At 37.6% G+C, this 24,295-nt stretch overlaps 1 protein-coding gene across 3 annotated transcripts; it reads right to left on the reverse strand.

Annotated features, from left to right (window-relative positions):
- Positions 1–672: 672 nt before the first annotated feature.
- Positions 673–22,064, reverse strand: LOC124156229 (SANT and BTB domain regulator of class switch recombination). Of its 3 annotated transcripts, none has more exons than XM_046530634.1 (11): positions 21,071–22,064; positions 20,885–20,997; positions 20,670–20,783; positions 17,160–17,313; positions 14,728–14,994; positions 12,769–13,054; positions 10,911–11,061; positions 10,593–10,772; positions 9,714–10,101; positions 8,827–9,078; positions 673–965 (listed from the first exon to the last, which is right to left on the reverse strand). In XM_046530634.1, exons 1-11 carry the CDS (start codon positions 21,676–21,678, stop codon positions 932–934), a joined length of 2,547 nt encoding a protein of 848 aa, XP_046386590.1. In that variant the 5' UTR covers positions 21,679–22,064; the 3' UTR covers positions 673–931. The 3 variants fall into 3 exon arrangements, with proteins under 3 accessions (XP_046386590.1, XP_046386589.1, XP_046386591.1); XM_046530633.1 differs by having other exon boundaries at positions 8,818–9,078; XM_046530635.1 differs by having other exon boundaries at positions 8,818–9,078; positions 20,885–20,992; positions 21,071–21,244.
- Between the last annotated feature and the right edge of the window lie 2,231 nt (positions 22,065–24,295).

Here is a 24,295-nt window from a genome sequence, read left to right on the forward strand (position 1 = left end):
ATCCATGAGGGTACTACATTTTTCTAATTCCCTTAAGAGCAAGTTGTAGTCCTTATATCAATGTGGTACACATGATTTTTTCCTAATCTCATCATCATTGTTATCTTTATTACCTACACAGTTGCTCACCAACCTAAACATGGCTGTATAACATAATAATTTTTGCGTGAAAAGCCCAAATTTAAAAAATTATAGGAAAAAAAATCACACCAGAAGTACTAATTTTGAAAAAATCGAAGCTGCATGGCTATGAATGTGGAGTTGAGTAAATGGAAATATCTCCATGTAAAAGTTGATTTACCAACATTTGGGGAACTGATTTAATCCTCAAGACAGATCTATAGTTAGATAAACATCGACAGGCTAGGTAAGGACTCCTTTGGGGAAACATGAAAGATGACACTATTTATGGTCACCATATAGATACTGTACATGGGAAAGAATCTTTTCTGATGAATTAAACTTTGCTGCAGGAAAAATAGGGGAAAACGAAGCATCCCATACTTCACTTTCTTAAATCACCACTAAAAACTTTTTTTACGCAATAGGATAAATAATTTCGCATTGTGAATGGTGGAAATGGCGAGAATTAAAGTGATGGTGAAAAAAGAATATTCGTCCTCCCAAATTGATGCCTGATAGTCAAAAAGATGAAATATCAAACATGAGGAGTTGACCTTGGAATCAATTAAATTTATTCTTAAAACAAAAATTATATCATACTATTGCTTACAATTTAAATTTATGTACATATTTACTGATATCAGAAGCATAGGCAATTGTGTTTTCTTGCTTGTTCTCAGGGTTTTTGCCTGATGTCGGCAGGTGAGAATTTTTCGGGGCCAAATTTTGACATTCCAATGAATTCTTCTTGGTTTTCATTATTCAGGAGTGATCTCAACCAAAAGGTTTTACGTTTGAGTTGAGAGACCTATCTTGAGTGCAATTGGCTACTTTTCCAGGTTCTGAAATAAATATGATGTGTGATCATTTCTTTTTGCATTTAATCTCAGTCACTATTTTCATGCATAAATCTAATTCTTCCACAAATTTCACCAATTTCAGATATGTACTAATTTTACCTCTTTCACAATTACATAAATTACAAACCAAGAATAATTTCCACTTAATGCTAGCTCTGCTTTTATGTAACCCACTTCCATCAATTAGAAATTTAGTCCAGAGCTGTCCCTACAGCAGAGCAACAGGTACCACTGAACTGCAGTGGCGCAGCGAGAGGGGGGCTTTTGGGGGATAACCCCCCCCCCCCCCCAGAGCACGATTAATCCATTTCACTTAATTGGATTGATATTACTAATAGAATAGTCTAAGGATGAATAAAACATCCCTCAAAAAGCCGTAAAACTCACCATTTTGAACCATTTATCTTTAAAACTCAGCAATTTATTAATCTCACACCTATCTGCTTATCCTGGTGGGTATTCTATACCCCCACACATTTCGGTATTAGTTGCACTCAAACCCCCAAGCCTTAATTCCTACCTGCGCCCCTGCTGAATTGGGCCCCCATAAATGCAGGGCCCAGGGCAGCATTGCCATTACCAGTCAGTAGAGTCATTACCATGCCAGTCAATGAAGCTTTTTATTCTTCATAATGAATCCCTTTCACAAAGTTACGCCAAAAACTATCTTTTCTGCTATGTTTATTGAGCATTTTTAAAAAGTGAAGAAAAATACTTTGACATTCATGGTGTCATCATCCAAAGGGTAACAGTGAATAAAATCAGGATATTAGGGAGTTATCAAAACACCTCACTTCTGAGAAAGCACTAAGGCTACGAATTATAATGTGTTTTCAAAGAACTAAAACTGCGACGTGACAACTGAGGACTACCTGAATGTCTTGTCTCATAAAATGTAATGAATAATTTGGACTTACTCAAATTTTAACTTATCAAGTACCTACTTCCTTCATGCCTGCATCTGTACTGCAATCATTACATAAGTAACCACAATTAGTGGATTTCCGAATCACAAATCAGCCTTTCAGTGATTTGATCGTTCAAAAATAGTTAAAACAAAAATATAATACTCATTGTTTCGCTAAAAAGGATTAAAGGACACATTGAAGAAATAGTTCATTTTAGATATTTTAAATGGAAAATTTCTCTGTAAAATACTTGTCCATAAATTCATAGGATCACCTTAAAAATTGCATATTCATGCAGTACCTATTAAGAATTAATTCTTCCAATATCCCTCTTTCGAGTGGGCTTAGTAATTCACCCATCTTCCAGTTCCTAAACTCAGAAGTTTCTCAGATTTCCTAAATGTAGCATTCAGTGTTTCTTTCATGCAAATGGATAGTTCATTAATGTTGCTTAACACTACAAACTGTATAATAACATGAACAAAAATCCATGATGTGGGTTTGCTAAACAGAAAACTAAAACAATATATTCAATGTACAGGAATTAATAATAAAATCTAAATAATCAGCTTCTTACTGTATGATGCATTCAATATACACTCAATAATGCTCCACTGATAACTGCTAGGCACTGGAATAGATAACATATGTTCATCTCTGTTGCAAAAAATTCCATAATTACGCTTGCATCTAACCTTTACTCAGGAAAGTACAGTAGCCACCAGTTCAATCTAGTCCCGCACAGGATATTTCACAAAGCATTTCTGCATGGTATGTTTATTCATTTTGTACTGTTTATTTGTAATTGAAGTTGAAAGCTGAAAATTCGATGTGTAAATGACTTGCCTTAGAGATTTTCAGTTAGCTAAGATGCAAATGTAACCTTAGTATCTGAAGAAATGTTAGTAAACGTACATGCAAACATAATGTTGGGTTATACAAGAATTGCCATGAGAAAAAATTCCCCTGGACCGGGAATCGAACCATGGACCTTTGGCTTTCCGGGCCACTGCGTAGACCACTTTCTGGTTGCAGGTTCTTTAATTCCCATGGCAATTATACCGAGGCTCGTGGTGCTAGGTGTTCGGCCCTCGCGGTCCATCAAGGATGGCAACGCGAGGGAGAAAGGACTTCCAAGAAACAACCAGAATTAAAGAACCTGGATAGCGTAGTAGTCTGCGCAGTGGCCCAAAAAGCCAAAAGTCCGTGGTTTGATTACTGGTCTAGGGGAATTTTTTCTCATGGCAATTCTTGTATATTTCACCGCCGTTCATGTGGCAGGATTAGAAATATTACACATAATGTTGGGTGTTAAAACAAGGATTCAGTTGCACAATTATTTTTTTCTATCGAAGTAAACCTTTTTTAATACAACCCCTGTATGAGTAACAGGCATCACCGCACTGCATTCACAGCCAAAATCAAAGGTATCAATGCCATATCCTTCAGTGATACTATGACCATTTCAAACATGTGCATATTTAGGCAAAGTGCCTAAAATTTGAGTGCCTAGAAGCCCTTAACAATGCAAATGCTCAAAGAAAGACATTCCATCATCTTCGTTGATTCAAAGATTGTGTCGGCCAACAATTTTTTTTATAATCTTTTTGCTTGGACTTTTGATGTGATTGTAGTACAAACATGTGTTTCATAAAGAGTTGAATGTAAATTTTGTTATACATCATTTGTCATAAATGATTACATACTAATTGTAAGTAGACTTATTTATTATAATGGCTATTCCTATGTTAAAAAATAAAGTTAATTTTGTTCTTTTCCTATGGCTTTCTTCATTTCCTTGGATCACAAGCTCTTCACACAAGCCCTAGGAATTATTTTATGATAATGGCCACAGTCGAGGCCCTAAGCAAATTACCCCTCGACACCTCTCAGTCAGCTTGAGTCAGTAAAGAAGAAAGTGATAAATACAGCTAGGTTTATCCACCTGGTATGAAGGACTAAGTAAGACCTATCCCCCTTGGAAATGAAGTGAACAATTATATTATGTGTACTGACAATTATTAACTTTCTGAAGATTTTTATCTATGAGTGCTCCTTTTTCATGAAAAAAGTCACCTTTTTTTTTTTTTTTAATGTTCCCAATTTCTAAACATGAGAATGAGTTTCTCCCAATATTTATGCTAGAACTATGACTTCTAAGCTACTTTTAATTTTGCTTCCAGTTACTGTACTCCAAACTAGGGGACTTAATATGTACATATATTTTTTCTTCTTTTTACAAATATTTAGGCCATTTGAAGTCAATTCATTAGGGATAGAGACATTATATTACATGATGAAAGGATTTCAAGACCTGTAGAATACAACTGAATTATGAATACATTAGAGAATGATACTGGTGGATGATGAAGGGTCATCTAATGAGTAACCTCTAAGTCCACTACCAGCTGGGTGGCAATGAACAGCAAATCCATTGTCTGGGTAAGTAGCTGGGTTTTATCATAAGATCAAAACATGAACAGATTCACCATATTTAGATGTATGGAATTTATACATTTTGTATAATTAGATAAAAATAATTTGGACACACCACATAATAAAATTTAATATGTTAAAATGACCCAAGTTTTACCTGCTTCAAACACATTTTCAAGGAAAAAAAACAACAAATGACAAGCTCCAATGTACAGAAAGTTGAATTGTAAGTGGGGGAGTATAGGAAGGATGCAGGAAGGAGAGGGCTGGTTTGGTGTGCACAGAATACTGGCTAGTAAAAACTCTTTGTGAAGGTCATGGACAGGATTTACAGAGAAAAGGGAAGGCTGTAGACTACAACAGTCAAAACTTGGGTAGGTAGATTAAAGTCCTCAGCGCAGATACTAAGTATTTTATGTACTATTGAAAGATACCCAAAACTTTATCTACAGACAGCAATTAACTATCATCTGAAAGAATTCAGAGATTGCTGATTTTATTACGTATCTACCAAATCCAATTAAACATAGTTCATTTGTAAAAAAATATACTTGAGTTATGAAAACCGCCTGTTACTCTCTGGGATGACAGCTTTAGTCGAATGAGGGCCTATTTCACCCCAAGCCCTCAATCCTGTTTGGGCCCTTTTCAATTTTCTATGACAATCTGGACTCATACAAGTTTTATCCTTATAAACAGATATTAATTGCTAAAAGTTGGTATATGGTGGAAAGGGGAGCATGATCTTATAGGTAAGACTTCGCATTAACATGTTCTCTTAATTGTGGGTCACCAGTAAGTCACACATTTGTCCTCCCTCATGACTTAATACAGTCCCATAAGTTTCATTTGCCCATAATTCATGAGTTAATACAAAAGTGTAATGCAGGGTTGCATGCTGCAGGATAATTACACTTTTCAATGCCTTGCTTAGGTTTATCAACGCAACAGTTCTTAGGTACGAGGACTGGGAACGCATCTCATTCGTATGCCAAGGAATTACTGTTTCAGAGCAAGCATCAGAGGATAGTGAAAATTGAATTTTTCTAAACTAAACAATGGTTTCATAATTCAATTAATTACACACTAAAGCTGAAATTCACCATGAAAAAAACTGGCTTACCAGCGATTCGAACCTGGATCTTACAATTGCCAGTCCAGTATGTAATTAGGTATACCACCTGGCTTTACCAAACAAGGCAAGACAAAGTTTACCTTGTTGGTAAACCAAGTCTAAAATTTTCCTTGGAGGAATATGGCTTGGAGGAGTGGTGGGGAAAACTAGTGGCATGGTAGATTGACAATAGGAAAATCAAGGATAGAATCCCAGCTACCTAAACCAAATGATTTTTTCATGGAAAATTTCACTCCAAGTTTATATTAGTCCTCATTGATGGGATTATAAGTCACTGGTTACACACAATGACTTAATAAATTGTTTATGCTTGGTGGCCTAAGCCAATTAGAGACATAATTTAAAAAATCTTAATAATAATAATGATTCAGGAGTGAATGCGATACATTTAGAAATTCAGCATTAAAAATAATGAGTTTATTTCAAAATAATCATAAAATTAAGGGTGAATAAAGAAAATTTCATGAACAATTTAAATAAAGGTGGAGATGGAAAAACTTCTGAGAAATTCATCTGCAGACTGAATTCAGATACATACAAAACATTCTGAAGTTTTACCTACATCACTGATAGCCATACTTAGTAACTTTCAATTTTAATTTAAAGCAACATTTTTTAAAGAGTTATTTCAGTATTTATTTATATTAATGCCAACAATAATTTGAATTCATGAGGTAAAGTCAAAACTAAGAAGCAAATTTTAAGATTACTAACAGATACAGCAACACTTCATTCAGGACACAATACTCTAGAATTATTTATCCTGGTTGGCCATTAAGCTATCTAACTTCTTATGTATGTATGTAGTTGATAGAAAACTGCATAGTTTCCGAAAAGACTCTCAGCCAATTTACAGATTTTTTAATAATTGTCATCAATCAGATCGCTACTACAAACTAAATAATAATTCCAAAACATCTTTTAAATGCATTAAAATGAGGTTTTTTACAGTTTCAGATTTTGTTACCAAGAGAGATCATTTTTGATGATAAAATAAAGAGGTCTAAAAAATACCAATCATTTCTGAGAGATTGAAATACAATTTTGCCTGCTAGGCTGTACTGGCTTCCAAAATATAACTGATAACTTCAGGCTCTACTTTGTGAAACCTCACCATATTGGAAATAAAGGAAAAAAACCCTCAGGAAGAGCTCACCTGAAGATGTAACTATGTTACGAAACCCTGGTCGTGCCCATATTAATATAATTGTGAACCTTACAAAGTTTTATTCCTTTATTTCCAATTTCTGAGAGAACTCAGAAAATAAACTCATTAACTATACGCTTCCCCTCTACAGACAAAGTGAACAACAACAGATAACAATAAACTGTGAAATCAAAACAGTATCATTAAAAAGCTTTTAATCTTCCATCTCCAAATTGAAGCAACGACTTGAAGAGATATTCATTAAAATATTTTTTTGCTAATTATTAGGTCGCATTAAGACATAACAACTTTTCACTGTGTATCATTCACATCAGATTAAAAATAAGCATGAGCCTTTTTGGGTGCCTTAAATGCAAGTTGTTTAACTGTTACACCATGGCTCTACACAGCGGATGACTACCAGAGTCATCACACCACCTATTTTTAACCGGCACTGCACTATGCTGTCTACAATGAAAAATATACACAGTAAAAGATCAATAATCCTGAAACCTAAATAACGGAATGATCTAAACACCGGCAGGTTTTCCTGAGTTTTTCAAAATTTCTATTCTTTTACGTTGCATCGCTGAAAATATGGCTAAGTGCCTGGCCGTCTCCACCCTAATCCCACGAAGAGCTACAAGTAATTGAGAGTTACAAGTAGTAGTTGAGAGCTACTAGTAGTTGACTTGTAATCAACTAATAAGCTGTTTTCTTCGGAAAAATATTTCATTACCTAACTTCGACTACCCAGATGCGATGATTTCATGCAAAAGAATTCACGGCATCAATGCAAGATATCTATTCCTCAAAGTTTCCGGACTTAATAAGGAGGGGAATATGAAACTAGATTGAAGCATACAATATGCACGCCACATACCCAAAGTTACTTAAAACTCTATCTGAGGAGATCTGCAGTTTTATGAAAAATGTGTGGTACCAGGGGGGACCGACGAAATTTATAAAAAATTCAGATTCATTAAAATTCATTTTTTGCGTCACAAACGCTAGTCACCTTCGAAGTACTCTCCATTAACTATGATGCATTGGTTCAAACATTTTTCCCACTGCACGAAACATCGTTAGCACTCATCTTTTCAGATATCTTTCAACGCCACCTTTGGTTCCATTTTCACCTTCAGAATATCATCAAAACATTACCCTTTCATCAATATTTTCATGTGGGGGAACACAAAGAGAACACAAGGGGCGAGATATGTTGAGTAGGGTGGGTGAGGAAGAGGTGTCATGTGGTTTCTTGCCAAAAACAGTTTGATCAGTAGTCAAAAAGTTGAATTTTGCTGCAATTTGTCTCATTTGCAAATCTTCAGTAAAAAGTGCTACACAGAACTCCACAAAAGACCAGATTACTCAGCAACTTCACCAATGGTACACCTTTATCCTAGTACACAATATTGTGTCCGATGAAAAACATTTGTGACCAAGGGCTTGAATTTTTTCCACGTTTTCTCCAGTTCTGGACGTGGAAGGCCGGCCCGGGTGTTGAATGTCTTCGATTGAAATGTTTCTGCGTTCGAATCGTGAATAATACTCGTACACTCGAGTTCTTCACAAGACCGTTAATTTTATGTTAGTAGTCATGAAAATGACATGGGATTTTCAACAGGTGCATGTTGAAAGATAAATATTGATGTTCTAGTCAGATTGTAAAAATCTTGTGCCATTTTCCTTCCATTAACAGGTGGTCTCATCAACATTACTTTCATTACTTATCTACCTTCACGTTTCACGGATAAAGAACTTCTTCAAATGCTTTGAATCTTTTCTAATTACGTCTCTTCTTCACTTTTTCTCATTACTTGACTCTTTACTCAACAAAGCAGCATCATTTTCCACTGACACCAACATACGTTCTGAGAAAAAAAATATTTTCTGTGTTACAGTATTGTTACATCCAGGTAACTGATCTATTCACAGGAAATATCATTAATTCGTAATGCGTCTGGTCCTAAGCATTCAGGATTATCAACCTTCTACAGTATAGGGCTACAATCCATGCTAGCAACTGCTCAGGGCTGAAAGTGTGCTAAATGACATACCAACAGCATAATGGCAAACCTTCAGAGGCTGCAGCACTGTAGATACCACAGCAAAAAGCCAGATCATCTGAAAGCGACCTTACAAGTCATAAACTTTCTAAGCGTTAACAAAAATGGCTTTATTCACGGCCTAGAAGTGTATCACCTTCCTAACCTGGCCCGTTGACGACTACCATGGTGCACTGACTTAGAGTGTGCATTCAGCCCATTAGCTTCCCTCCATTCTTGTTCCAAACGCACATAAATGCCACCCAAGGGCATGGGTCGTGGTTTCTGCTGAAGAGAGTTGACAGCCACTGTGCGCCGAGTAAGCACAGCAGATGCCCAGTTCATTGCCTTTTCCTCCAGTTCCCTTTGGTTATCCTGGTTGGCTCGAGTGGAAAGTTTGTTTGACCATCGAGATTTTCTGTAATAAATAAATAACTGGGTAGTACTAGCTAGCCTGCAAACAATTTTGGAGCGAGTAGTTGTAATGAAAGGCTCAGTAAGCATGCCTTATCGTTAACCAACCCTGGCTAGCCTTATCCCACTTTGACACTTTTTTCTGCCAGGACCTCAAGTGCAACTTACTCACAGTAGCTTGTAAGTTGATTATTGAGGTGTGTTACTTGGCTTCCAGAATTTGTTAGAATTAAAAAACATACTACATATCTAATAATATAATATAAAAAATGTTTTGCAATACTATGCTATCAGAAGATTAATCTTCCTCAAACAATAAGTAAAATACAGTTTTTTAATGAAATTACTGTACCACTGAAGGCAAATTAACAGCATCTTTCCCTGTCAAAGATGCAAGCCCTCACTCAGCCAACATTGCTGCAATACTTTTGGTTCATGCTTTATCACATAATTTTTCCCTGATGCCATGAACAAGATTCCCTGACTTCTCCATGACCCATTTCAAATCCTCTAACTTTTCCCTGGCCTGTAACAATCCTTTTCAACAGATGGGATATGAAAGCCATTTAAGTGCCATAACAAAAAGCTGTCACTGGGTATTCTACCCACTAATACCGATGGATGGAGAGTGATTCTTACCTGGGTTGAAAAGGCATGGAGGGGCCCGATGGATTTGAAGCATGACTCTTCCTTGTGGCTCCCAAAGCACTGCTAATCCAACGACCAGCGCAGATTGAGCCCAGTTGCTGTCTGGTGAGCTCTTTACATTTCTGTGAGCTCCAATCTCCAGCTCTGACCTCCTCCTCAGTGCCTTCCCCAGTCCAACCAGCACCATCCCACCCAGTCTCATCACCACTGCTGTCGTCACCATCACTACTAGAACTACTAATGCTATCCCCAGTGCTACTGCTACTATGCGGAGTCATCCTTTCAGCTTCCTCAATCGATAATTGTTTCTTCTGTGGCCCTGTTCGATGAGCTCCAAGGGTGAGGCCTGTCACAGACACAATCTTTCCATCCTGACTCCCTAAAAATGAATCATGACTCAATACAGTTGTTCTTTTATTTTTCATACAGGTCATCACACTTAATGGATAGAAAAAATGTCTACATGGGTATCCATTATAAAACATTTGTAATACGACAATTGTATCTTTATTGGCACCACTAGTTTTGCTGGTCTACAGCATCATCAGGTACTTCTTATGATGATAATCTAGATCAGCAAAATTAGTAGTACCTGGGAATAAATAATAGCAGAAATTATCATTTATTATTATGAACTTTATAGCATTCAACTACGCGCTACATGTCCGAAATAATCTAGAACATCTACATACACAAATGCAATAAAATTTATGAAGTCTTCTCACAGAACAAGATCATATTACAAGAAAATTGTATCACCTTATGTTGCAGAGAGAAAATTTATGGAAGTCAAACATAACAAATTTAAGAATATGACTCTAGCGAAAGATTAAATATGTAAAACAAGCTTTTAGCTATAGGCACAAAAACCTTGTTGAGGCTGCTGATCTGCACGGCGATACAGCTCCCATATGGACATCAAAAGCCCATGAGGAGGTCTCCTTGGAGCTAAATTCAGGCCTGACCACCAAGGATTAGGTTGGCTGACACTTGTGCTTTTCATACAGGTAAATGGACTCTCATTACTAACATCTGATTTAGTAGCTGAATCTAATGGAAATACAATATAAATTTCATTACTAAAGCATAACCACTTAAAACTTGGAGCAAACACCAGAGTCATACTATTAAGCCAGTAACATCTGCATTTACAAAAAAGAATTAGGATATGGTATGGAATATTTTTACCTTTCCTAGGATGGTAAGTTAACATTTTTCCTTGACTAGGAGTCACAGCAACTTCTTGAGTGATTAAATGTCTATGCTTCAAAAATATATGCCAAATTTCAGCATCTGTCTTAGAGAGCAATTCTGGCTGGTGATCACTAAGTTTACATCCCTGGTGGAGGGCAAAGACATTATTTTACAATATAGTAACAATTCATGAAAAGAGCAATAATATTAAAAACGGCCATCTTAGATGCTTAATTTGGTACCTAAAAATATGAGTACAAATATCAGAGCTAACAAATAACAACTACAGTGTTCCCACTCTAACTAAATTATAAAATACACGGTTTTTTATAGGTTTTCACGGTCTAAATTGCGTCAAATTCACGGTCCGTTGATGAGCCATTTTAGGAAGAAATATTGGTCACATAACAATCACTGGACGCATGTTAACTAAAAATATATTATTATTATAGTATTCTACCGATTAAGGTAGGTTTCCAAGGAGTACTAAAGAAGTGATTTGGGAGCCTCCATTTCCTTCGAGCGCTGCCTTCTTCAATTCTCTGTAAGGCTTGCTCCCTTTCAATCTATGTATCTAAAATTCATATTCTTTTCCTTCCCCTCCCTCATTTCCCAAACATTCTACCCTCTTAACACCTTTTTCAACATCCCCTCCACGCTAAGTACTCCTTCCATCCATGCATTCTGTCTCCTCCGTACCTCACCTAATAGCTGCCTCTCCTCGCCAACCATATCCAGCACTTCGTCGTTCCTTTTCCTCTCCATCCACTTCTCCTTCTCCATTCTTCTCAATACCCACATCTCGAATGCTTCCAATCTTCTCTCGTCTTCTTTCCTCAGTGTCCACATTTCCGCACCATAGAGAGCATTTAGCAAACACGATAAACGCCGGGAATACAAACGCAGCAATGAAAGTGCTCTTATGATGTCGCCTATCGTTAGCAAAATTTAGGGCCGGCTAAAGGTTGTGAGAGGGAAAATGGAGGGTGACAGGGAAGTGAAGAGGTGTCTGATTTCTCGCCAGGGTTAACGATCACTTTGGCTTACGGTCTTCCAAACACAGCCTTAATGTCTGTGTGTCGTCATGGCACTCGGACCAATATTAGCGCTTCAAATATACATGTGCAGATAAATGCATGGACAGTGTCTGCAAGTGACTGACCTTGAAATATGATTGACAAATCGATTTTTCTTTTTATCCGTCAATCGTAGGTCGACAATCAATTTTGAGGGGTTTTTAAGGCTTTACAACGAATTTCACGGCTATTTCCAGGTTTTTTCACGGTAGACGGAATTCACGGCTTATTCACGGGTTTACGGTTTTCATGTAAGAGTGGGAGCCCGGAACTAAATCAATTTATCGTCTCTACCCTTCCCAATGGAGCAAATTACATCAGCTGTCGGTTCCAGTCACCCCATACATATCATTATGTCATGTAGCTGACCATCACTAAAAAGCCTCATGTTTATTTTCAACATACATATGTATGTATTTGATTCTCCATTTTTTTGGTTTTCACAGCCAACAGAATTTTAGCTGATGGTTTTGCAAGTGATCCTACTGGTATCACAAGGTCGAAGACCACTGTAGGATCACTGGCAAAACCATTATCAACCAAAACTCAGCGAAAAGTGAAATCCAGAAAAATGGACATTAATCAATTAATCTATACAAACCTGAATTGCAAAATTTTACACACATCTTCCTCCCCTCTGTTCTCATAGAAATTTTTCTAAGGTAGAGCATTCATAACAGTAACAAATGAGCACCAAATTTATCATCTTTCATATTTACAGGTCTAAACTTGGGTATATTTATTCTTTGATTTAGGATATAGATACTTATACTTACCATTTTGGTGGACAGAGGTTCGAAACGAAATGTCCGTGCACCACAGCATGGATAATGCCCCACTGGGTAAGATACCCCTCGAGGAGCTCGGCCACCCACAGAGACAAATAGCGCAGGCTCCGTGTGATGTGAGCAATTACTTATATTCAGCAGAGAAAATGGTAAATGACACAGATAGCACTGAAGAATATGACACTCTCCCCAAAGATGCCAGTAGACGAGCTGCCAGGAGCCAAGAGCAGATCTTAAACTTCTAACATACTCATTCAAATCCCACAGAGGATCCCTAAAAGAGATTGCACAAAACTTTACATTTAAAGTTCTAATTAATCCCTCAAAAGAAATTTTTTTACTTTAAACAACTCAACCAGACAGCATATAATGTTATGTAAGTATCGGGGAGATGGGACGTGACTTCTGTCCTAGCTTCCCCCTTTTTCCACCTCTCGCCACCCACCGCCCACACGCCGCTGCGTCAGCGGTTTGCTTCTCGCCTCATCACCCTTCCTGTCACGCACCCCACCCCACCTTGTCTCAAGCGTGGGATCCATGCAGATAGCGGCCTCCTGGGAGGCGGGGCGGGGGATGGAGATAGCACGTGGGCAGGCGGATGAATGGGCGTCGGCAGTTGTGCCGACGATGAGTACTGAGTGTAGACGTTTAATAAAGTTTAACCTAGTTTAGACGCTGAATAAAGCTCTGAATTGAAGGAGATTGATGGCCTTCTCTTTTAACTCCTCCTAACTTCCAATGGTACTATTGCAAACCTTACAGTTATTCCAATATTCATAAAAATTCAACATATTCAGGCTAGTTTTTTAATGTACATATTTAAGGTTGCACTTTGGACTTCTAAAGGAGCAATGGTATTCATTCCCCATGAATATCCAAAATGGTTGAGATATAATGGATAAAGTCAACTGCTTACAGATTTAACATAAGTTTAGCGTTTTCCAAGCATTGCACTTATCCTCCATTCTCCTTTTTGTTGAAATATTCAATCATGAATTCACATTGAGTCAATTTTCACTAAACAAGGGCAGATATAACCAATAACAACAATTTACGATAAAAGCAATCCAGACAACACTAAACATGAAGGTTATCTTGAATATTTAATTAACTAATTGGACGTTCAAAATGTTCAGCTTAACCTATTCATAAAACATTCAACATGTTAATCCTTGAATATTTAACATTTTCTAATATTCAGTGAACTTTGCTAGACTGTTAAATCAACTCCAAAAATGGCAATTTAACATATCCTCTGTAATAAGACCATTGAAAAAATTTGAGTAAGTATGATACTATGGTAGAAAATGAGACATCACTTATGACAGCAATCTGTTTTTAATATGCAGTATAATAAAATAAACTTTATTTTCTATGAGGATTCTTTGAATCAGAAATAATTTATCCGTTTAGTGATTTCTCTTTTCTTAAAGTTTGTGGAGGATATTGTGTTGTGTTATTCTGTAATCATAAGTTGGCTTGGTATTCATTTTAAAGTTAGCAAAGTTTATTTTGGTTATTCAAGCAACTACTCCTAAACAGCCACTCTAATCTGTTTAGTAAACATGTTAAGTAAATATTAGTCCTCCAATCCTCAACGTTTTCTAAATATTCAGAAGGTTCCTCATGAACGTTGATTGAATTTTGTTGTGCTGTGTGTGTACCCAATAGGCATAAAAATTCTTCAAAAGTTAGAAAAGTCATTTTATGCTACGTAAAATTGACAAGCCCACAAGGGTCTTGCCCTCAGCCTCCCCCTCCCCCCAAAGCAGAGACCGAGAGTAGTCAGTCTGTACATATCATTTGCCAGCAAAATGTCAAATCAAGCATAGAATTTCAAAACAGTTTTCCAGCTTCCAATTTTCATTAATACACACAGTGAATCCAAAATACATAGTTTTTGTAAAATTCATAAATAAATGGTGATATGTACTCATTATTCCATACCTCGAGTGAGTTGCATGCACCTTTCCCATGCGATCCATTCTCATATTCTGCGGAATGCATGGTACATCATTCTGGACCTCCTTCATTATCAATTTGTCACATTTATTGCATTTATACAGAGAGGAAAGCTTTGAAAAATGCCCTTTCCTTGGATCAGGCTGGCCATCAACCAGAGCTGATATTAGCTTGCAATACAGCCGTGACTGAATTTTGTCCTTCTTGTCAGCCAGGGCTTCTATGTCTGAATTTGAAAATAGTCGTGTGAGCCTGAAAATAATGAAGGACTAATATGAACAAAATACTTATACATACAATTTATGGTTTCCCAAGCAAGTGGAAATTTTTGAACCAGCTGGCTTCAATTAACATCAGTTTGCCTTCAGGAAAAAGGAGAGAGAGAGTCCCTTATTCAGGAAGAGTCAGTTAAATATGTTCCCTGGGGAGCTGAATTTCCTTTCTTGTGTTCAGATGAGCTTACGTGTGACCCACAATAGGGTCATACTTCACTCGTAAGCTACTGCCTTAAGGTGGCACTGAACTCAGGGGCCTTCCACCAATGGGAGTGGATAGAGGAGAAGTTGAGGAACATGGAGCAGCCACCATTTTGGCCCATTCCAGCTATGAACTATGCAAGGGACCATTTATTTTGAAGCCCTTCAAGTAGCCTCAAGAATGTAGCACAGGCTCACTTTTGGGACGGGCTAATTTCTGGGCTTAATCAAATCTGAGCATTGGACTAAGGCCAGTGTTAGAACCATGTGGTGCCAATCCAATATTTTTCCTACTCTCATTGTTAAACTCCATTCTGAAGTGACATCAGGGGATGGTGTCATGTTTCACATGGAATGTCCATGTGTCACACAAAATTGCACAGATAGGTTTTCTTTGATCAGAAGTGGCAGGCCGAGTTTCGGATAGTCTGCCATTTTGAGGGAGGCACCACCTAGTCTTGCAAGATTGTGACCCACAGGTGAGTCCCACTCACCCATGAGTGAAACGAGTTTCCTCCTGATTGGCCGGACCCACCAGTGGGTCACACTAAACTTGTGGTTGCACCACATAGGTTACCAGTTACCAAGTATGGCATTGACGCACCAAGTTTTATGTCACCAACTTCTCATTTCACAAAATGGCAACAGCCCAAATATAAATAAAATTAGTGAATTTGCTCTTTCGCAAAGAGGAAGTCGGGTGTGCCCCACTGGTGGGTCATATCACAGGGAACGTGTTAAGACAGAAAAAGGGCTGATGTCAATTGATTTTAGAGAAAAAAATCATAATATGTTTCTAAGAACATACCTAAATAGTTTTTAAATATGTAAGTCAAAGAAAATTAGCTCTCACATAAGCTTACTCAGCATCATTTAGTACAAGATAAGTACAAGATACGGCAAATCAAACAGTTCAGTTTTGAATGCCTACTTTAAAAAAAGGATGTAACTTATGGAAATGAGGTTTATTTCATTTTTTCAGTACATCATGTCGCTATACGCATCAACTTTTAAATATGGCATCAGAAAGATCTGGCCACATTTAAGAAGGCAATTTGAAAAGTTCTTAATCCGAAGGAAATTCATGATAAAATTCTTCACTCCCCAAACATCTATCCCTATGGATTGTGATTTCAAAATTTGGTTTTATTATTTTTTAAAAGAATGAACCAACTGTAACTGAAAATGCTCTACGTTATCCTTTGCATGATGGAAAATATTTTTGAGCCTAAATTGTAACAGCTAATGAAGACAGATAAAGGTAACATATGGTTCCAACAGGATGGTGCTAGAGACCATACTGCTCAAGTTCCAATGACGAAACTGTGGCAGATTTTCCCTATGTGCCTTGATTCTCTGAGGAGTGAGGTGGGGCAGTCCATGCAGTCAATAGATTTGAGCATTTGCAATTTCTTCTTGTGAGACTGCCTGAAGCAAAAGGTTGGTTTCTAAAAATCTGCCTCACACTTTGAAAGTACTCAAAGACTGAATACAGAGGAAATCCACAGTAAACCAGTCAAAATACGACCAAAAGCTTCAGAAATCACCTTCATCAATGTGAAGCAGCTGGTGGACATTATCTTTCTGGCGTCGTTTTTAAATTTAATGGATAAAACAGCATGATATACTGAAGAAAATTGAAAAAAAAACATGCCTGTAAATTAAATTGCTTTTTTCAATACTTTCAAAACTGCACTGTTTGATTTGCCGTAACCTGTATCACATACGAACAAGAGACATTTATTAAATTTACTCTTTAAATCAGGTGCCCAACGGAATTCCAACGGAAAAAGAAATATAAGCACCTTCAGATCAAAATAACATGCAGTGTTTCCAAAAACAACAATTCTGCAACAGTGTACAGAAACCAGTAAATCTCCAAAATGCCTAAAAAAAAGATGGGAAGAATCCCATTCTTAAGAAAATATTTTGAGTACTTACTTGGAAAGAATATTGTCATTGAGGCACGAAAGATTAGATGATGTTTTTAATATATCATTGGCATTCTTGTACAGAAAGTTAAGACAGTCATTTTCCAAAGGATCCATTTGTAAAAATGATGCAGAGACCAGAATGGAGACAACATTTGAAGCCTCTGCAAAATAGATCACCATAATTTTAACCATAGGTGTAATTGCTAAAAGTATTACCTGCACAAAATATAAATTGCGTTACATAAATATATATATACCATAAAAATGTTACAATGATATATTATATAGTTAAATACATATATTTAACTAAAAAGTTAATTCTGCATTCAGCCACACACTCAAAACTTATAAGTCAACAACCTATATGAAAGGTTTTCGACATCATCAAGGATGCATACCATCGTCTGCTCATGGCTAAGCTTAAACCCACTTATTGCGCTCACTGGACCCAACATCCTCAATCCATGGATAGAGGATGGTGGGTTTGCTGCACATAATCGAGCTTACTCGTAGAGGAAGCAGTCATAGGCAAAGAGCAATGGCATTCTGAGAGGGCATTGGTCAACCCTTGGGTAAGGAAGACTATTTTAACAATACCAAAACCTGTGAACAGGCCATGACTTGGCGATTGAGGGCCACCAACAAGAATGCTTCCTAGAACCAGAAGGTAGAGATTAAGAGATCAATGGGGTATATACAGCAACACTCATTATACCGCGGGCAAGGTTTACTCTAAAAGCAATAGTACTGCAAAGTGGGTACCGAATAGTACTGTAAGGCAGTGGCACAGCAAGGGGGGAGGGTTTTGAGGGTTAACCCCCCCCCCCCCCCCCAGAGCTCAGAGAAATGCTTAAGTTTAATCCATTTTACTTAGTTGGAATGATATTACTAATATAATATTGTAAGGATTAAAAAAATTTCCCTCAGAAAGCCGCAAAACTAACCAGTTAGAACAATTTATCTTAAAATTCCGCAATCTCGCCCCTACCGCTTATTCTGGTGGGTATTCCATACCCCCACACATCCCAGTATTGGTTGCACCTAAACCCCCCCCAGCCTTATTTCCTAGCTGAGCCCCTGCTGTAAGGGGGCACTGTAACATTATCCCAATGAGCCGCAGCAACACATTTCATCTTATTAATATCAGAGGGATGAAATGGGAGCTTGAATTCAAATATCTGAATTTGAAGTAGCAGTTCGGGACTTACGGGAGAATAATGCCAATTGAATGAATAATAATCCTGCAGAGCATGTTTAAAATACAGGGGAGAAGACATTAAATCGGCTCCACAAAGATATCTGCAACATGCACTCACTAAAAAATACAACATGGAACTATAACAAACAAAAATATAACATGGAGAAGATTTTCATCATTCCTATTCCCAAAAGAAAAGAGCAGAGAATAGTGAAAATTTACAACCACAACCATATGACTCATGTGCTGAAGATATTGACAAGGATCATTCAATCATTCATAATCAAATAGAAAGGAAAGCAGAGAGTTTTCTAGACAAAGACTAATATGAATTAATTTAAAGTATGGGCAAAATGTTCAAGAAAAATTGCCTCTAAGGCTGCTTGCAAAGAAGAAAATGGAGAATAAAGTGACTTTCACAGTGTTCGAAGAGAAGGCTTTATAAAATGTGACATGGAATGCAATGCTTGAAATCCTGAAAGAAATTGGACAGCGTGTTTACAATGACCAGAGTATTACCCACAGTAATTCATAAAAAAACAAGTTATTGTAATTAAATCATAACTCATATTCAAAGAAGTTAGAATAAGGAAAGGAGTGAGACAAAGTAGTGCTCCTAAATTCTCAGAGTCTTATTTGAGAAGGCTATCAGTGAAATCATAGAGGAAGTGACAACGGTAAAGAGTCACAGCGAAAGAATAATTATGCTGCAATTAGGCTGATTTTAACGGCGGATCAGGGTAGGAAGGTGGGAGCGAGGCTACTTAGTGGGTAACCTCCCAACAGTATTAGGGATCCAAAAAAATTACCATTCTATCTACTCTGTAAATTGGATACTCAAGGGGGCGGCTATAGGCTCCCCCTAACTCCTCTCTGGATCTGCCACTGGATTGTAACATACCAAAAGCGTGAAAAATAGGCCCTACGTTTAGAGCTAATTTGTATTTCAATTTGCTAAAGTAGATAAATGTATCGGAAAATGTAACTTAATACTTTGGTACAAAGTGGAAATCTCCAAAAATTTCAATTTTTATCTATTGTGTGTGTTTCGACCCAATAGCCTCCTTAGCCCCCCCTGGCTTATTTCATAGCAGATTAGCAGATACAGCAAAGACGAGGAGGTATCAGAACAAATTTTATTGAAATAGGAAAGAACAATGGCTGAGCATAGCCCGAAAATCAATTTAAGAAAACCAAAATACATATCAGGCTGCAGTAGAACAGAAGAGGCTAACAAGGAGAGTGCCCAAAAACCGGGTTTCAGATTTCAATCAAACTTTGTAGTGTAGTAGGACATTGGGAGCTGTTCACAAATCACCCCCATATGGGATTATAAACAATAGTTAAAACGAAAAACACAAATAAACATTTACAGGTGAATTATATTCCCTCAGAAATAAGCCTCTAATTAGAGTGTATAGTAACCTGGAGGTTAAAGTATTCAACTCATATCCGGATGCCCTGAGATAAATCACTTTTTTTCATTATTTGCTCCCACTTTTCACTTTAAAAAATTCATCACTATTCATCATTATTGCCATGATTTTCACTGAAAATTTTATTTATTTGCATGGAAATCTTTTTCTGCCATGCAGTAGAGTCTTTTTTCCCATTTTTTCACATGGAACCCTACTTTCAAGTACATATGTTATTTCCATGAGAGACCTAATAAATTCCACAATTCATATTCAATGGCAACATCTCATAAAATATACAATGTAAGGCATAAGAACTAATTTATCAATTGCTAAAAAGGTGGTAAACCAAGGTTATGTGATTATCAGTTGTTGGCCCTTTAAGAGTTATATAAGAGCAATGATTCACCCATGTGAAAGGTTTTTGTACACAGACTAAAAACTTACCAACATGCTCCATTCCTGGTGGTAGAATGCATTTCATTGTTAAAGACATCATATATGTACTTAGTCAATATTAACTACAGGTGAGGAACTCAAATCCGGAAAGCTTGGGACCAAAGGATTTCTGGATGACTGGTTTTTCTGGATTTCTGGTTTTGAGGGCCTTCCCAAAGATATTTACCATTTTTAATAACTCCTCTTTGATTTTAAGTAGGACAGGTGAATTCTCCATTTCTCTAAGTCATATAATCAAGGAGAGTGAAGCTGATGACTTGTTTCATCACTCGTATTATTCCATAGTGAGGGTGTACATGTGGTCACCTATGACAACTCTACGTAGATGCTTATGTAGCAAAGCAAGCCGTGAGCCATTCTGGATTTCTGGTTTTCAGGATTCCGTATTTGAGGTCCTCAACTGTATATTAAAGCTACACCACTAACACTCAATCATATTACACACCCAGATGCGGCCAGTTATCTTCAGGCAGACTGTCTTTCTTGACCCATCTCATAAGCCAATCAAATATATTAAGGTCACAGTGAACAGAAATATCCATGTCTTCCAGCTTCTGACCTAAGGGATCCAGTAGAGGCACATAATGAAAACAATTCCAACACATAGGAGGTAATGGGATGAATAGTAACAACTTAAATTCAACACTGTCACAGACAGACCTGTTGTCACTTCTGCAAAATATCCCATTTTTGAAACTAAAAGCCTTTGTGGGCATTTAAATTTCTTTTTAACATTTCTGACTTCATCACAGACATGAATTTCTACTTCTGTACTGAAAATGAATTCAATTAGTGAGAAAGATTGACCGAATGCATGTATGCCTCAACCATCATTAATAAACTTACTCTCCCTTGGAAATTTTTGCAGCATCTGCAATGGTGCTGGACTTTCTCCTGATTGCAGCTTTATCTTTGCTGCATACAATTTGGTTAGGCCCATTGACAATTCTGGAAGATTTTTCTAAGTGTGGCTTCAATGGTTCCAGATTAGATACAGGTACAGGCTTTTTTATAACTGGTTGATTCATATGCTTGGGGAGTATGTATGGAATCATAGAGTCAAGTAAACCTTCCTGAAGTATTTCATTTAACTTAATTTTCATAAGTTTTTCTACTTCTTGGACACCTTCTGTACGCACTTCAACTATACCACCACTCTTCGCATTCTCTTCCGTGCTACACATGAGAGAGCACAAACTACTGCTGGTAAGCTGCTTCCAGTTAACCTCAACATTTTGAGCCAATGAAAACGGAGCACCTTCAATAGCTTGATTAACTTGATATGCAGTGCGGAGAAAGTCCAAAAACTCTTTCATTGGCACATCCACGGCTTTCTTCTCAGGGTCTTCAGACTTAACCGGGATGGCACTTGTTTTTTTACCCATTCTGTGGGAAATACTCGACGCAGGCAACTTTAGTTTATGATTCGAATTGTCTGGTGAGAATTTCGCCATTCTGATCGATTGCAAACGTGAACTAGCATTATATTTCACATAATATCAACCACTTTACTTCGACTGACGCACAATAGTATCGCAAGACTTTGAAGGAACTGCAGCTGACGCATATCCGCATGAAATAGGTAAAAACGCTTTAAGTACTACTTTAGGCTTCATTATTGTTCTAGAATCGCGCTTCAAACAATATCTAGGCAAGTCAAGATCACAGGAGGAAAAAGCAAACATGTTTACGTTAATTTTCGACGCCCTGCGTAGAGTTTAGTGAATGGCATGCAGGCTGAGGAAAACTTTCCACCCCATTACGCGGGAGGGCCGAAAAATATAAATGATGTGAACCGAAACGAACTTTGCGGCAAAAGGTTGCCAAGGAGATGAGTTTACCTGTAGGGCAGGAGAGACCTCAGGAAAATATTGATTGGCACTTTACATGATGGAAATAGTAACATTGTATCTTGATGAAATGGTACTCGAATATCATCTCGCAAGAGAATATTCGCAGTAACATATTCCAGCCTATATCACGCGCTCAATAATAATTATTCTCAAATTTTCGTTGCCGTATTTTATTCACGGAAAAGTTAATGGGGTGCTAATCTAGTCTAGTGCTATTCAAAAGTTTACAGTGACTGGAAATACAACAATTTAGATATTACTTTGAATTTCCGCCAGCCAACGTTTACAACAAGGAATATTTACGCCAGAGCGGTTAATTTCAAAGACGGTTTCTTGCTGACTTATAGTTGAATGCATAAAAAGCAAGTTTGGTCGAGAACAACTTCAAAAGCTTACAACGCTATTTTGAATAAAAAGTGTCCTTTTGAATAATCGAACAACCGTGAACACATGAGGACTGTCGAAATGACCCTTTCAACAATTTTTTGAGGCCTTATTGTGGAACCCTTTGATTCACACTCTTCCGAATATTTGACACCAGCTCAAGCATTTCCTAGCACCGCCGAAACTGCAAAGTATTTCATCGTTCACCCCATGTGCATGCAACGGAAATAAACCGAATGAGCACGATCGAAATCGGGTATTCGTTTCCATCGTAATTCGTCTCTACGATCGTGATCGAAACGCAAAAACTGGTCAAGAAGACTGAATGGGAGAACGAATGCCGTTCTCCCATTCAGTCTTCTTGACCAGATCACCCTAGGCCAGTGGCGGATACAGATGGGGGGCGCGCGCCCCTTCCCCTTTGGGTCCACCCGTATTGCCGAATCACAATTGTGACTCTTTTATATAATAAGATGACATTGTGTTTTATATGTGTATAATCACTTCAGTTAAATTTTCTTTTACTCTGCCTGTGACTTAATAATTTTTTATAACGATAAAAGTAAAGGTGACTCAAGATATCTTTTGCGCCTCTCCCCTGAGTATTTTCTATATCCGCTACTGCCCTAGACAGGAAGTTAAGTCTTCAGCCATGGCCCCCTATATTATTAAAGGAGGCCATGCTTCAGCCCATCCACCCCCAGCATATTAGGAAATGCTTGTTAAGCATTGTCTTCACTTCGAATCACATATTCATTTAAATCCCAAATAGGGGATCAGTTGTGATACGCCACCACCAAAGAATTTTCGAGGGGCGGGTATTTTCGTCCAAAAGGCCTTGGCTGTTGGGAGTATTTGAACGAAGAACTAAATTATCCAACCAATTTAATATTATGCAGTGGAGTAACACTTATTAAACCTTAGTACCACCATGGCAGCTCTATTACCAGACCCTTGCCGTAGACTCAACCAGCAATCAATGGAATAATGGATCAATTTCCTGCAGGCTGCACAATTTTCAAAGTATTAACCAACTAGCCACATGGCCAGCTTCATTTCCTTCCTTGTAAACACTGCAGATTCACCAGTGGCCATTTGCTTTCTCAACTTCAGGGCAGCATTACCAAAGAGGTCAATCACACATAATAACACAAGAGACGATAAGATTATTAAAGGTCTAAATTCAGCAGCCATGATGCTTCTAGTTTTGTCCCACACACAATTTTTACCAGTCAGTAATGGATTAGAAGTCAGGGATGAAACCTTGTTGATTGCAGCCGAGCACTTCATTAGTACCTAACCCCACTTACCAGGATTAGTGCATCTCAAACCCTAACCAGCAACTTTAAGGAGTGTAACCCATTAATCATTATGCTATAACCTTGAAGTTTTCAGGGTACATAGAGTAGACCCTTTTCAACACTTGCCTGTAGGCAACTCAAATTAGGAAATTTTACCATGGCATGCAAAATTATGATTTTTCTGATAGGGGTAATTAAGTCTATGTTCCATTCTACCTATCATGGGAGTTCGAACGTGATAATACAAATTTAAAGTAAGTCACCACAAATATAGACTTTATGACCAGGCAAGAGGGAGTGATGCATACCCTTCCATTACAAGGGTTCAAGCCTCTCAGCCTTATAGTATTAAGTCAACATCACAATGGCTAATAAATGAGCAAGGGGATAAGGAAACATCACCAGACTACTGGTGAAGATATTTTTCAAATTTTCTCAAACATTTCCAGCCACTATGTGGTCCCTTGATTACCAACAGAGTAATCTTTCAGAAAATATCACTTTCTCCCAAGGTAACCAAATTTAAGCCTATG

This window comes from Ischnura elegans, chromosome 3, assembly GCF_921293095.1.
Source record: "Ischnura elegans chromosome 3, ioIscEleg1.1, whole genome shotgun sequence".
Lineage (NCBI taxonomy): Eukaryota > Metazoa > Arthropoda > Insecta > Odonata > Coenagrionidae > Ischnura > Ischnura elegans.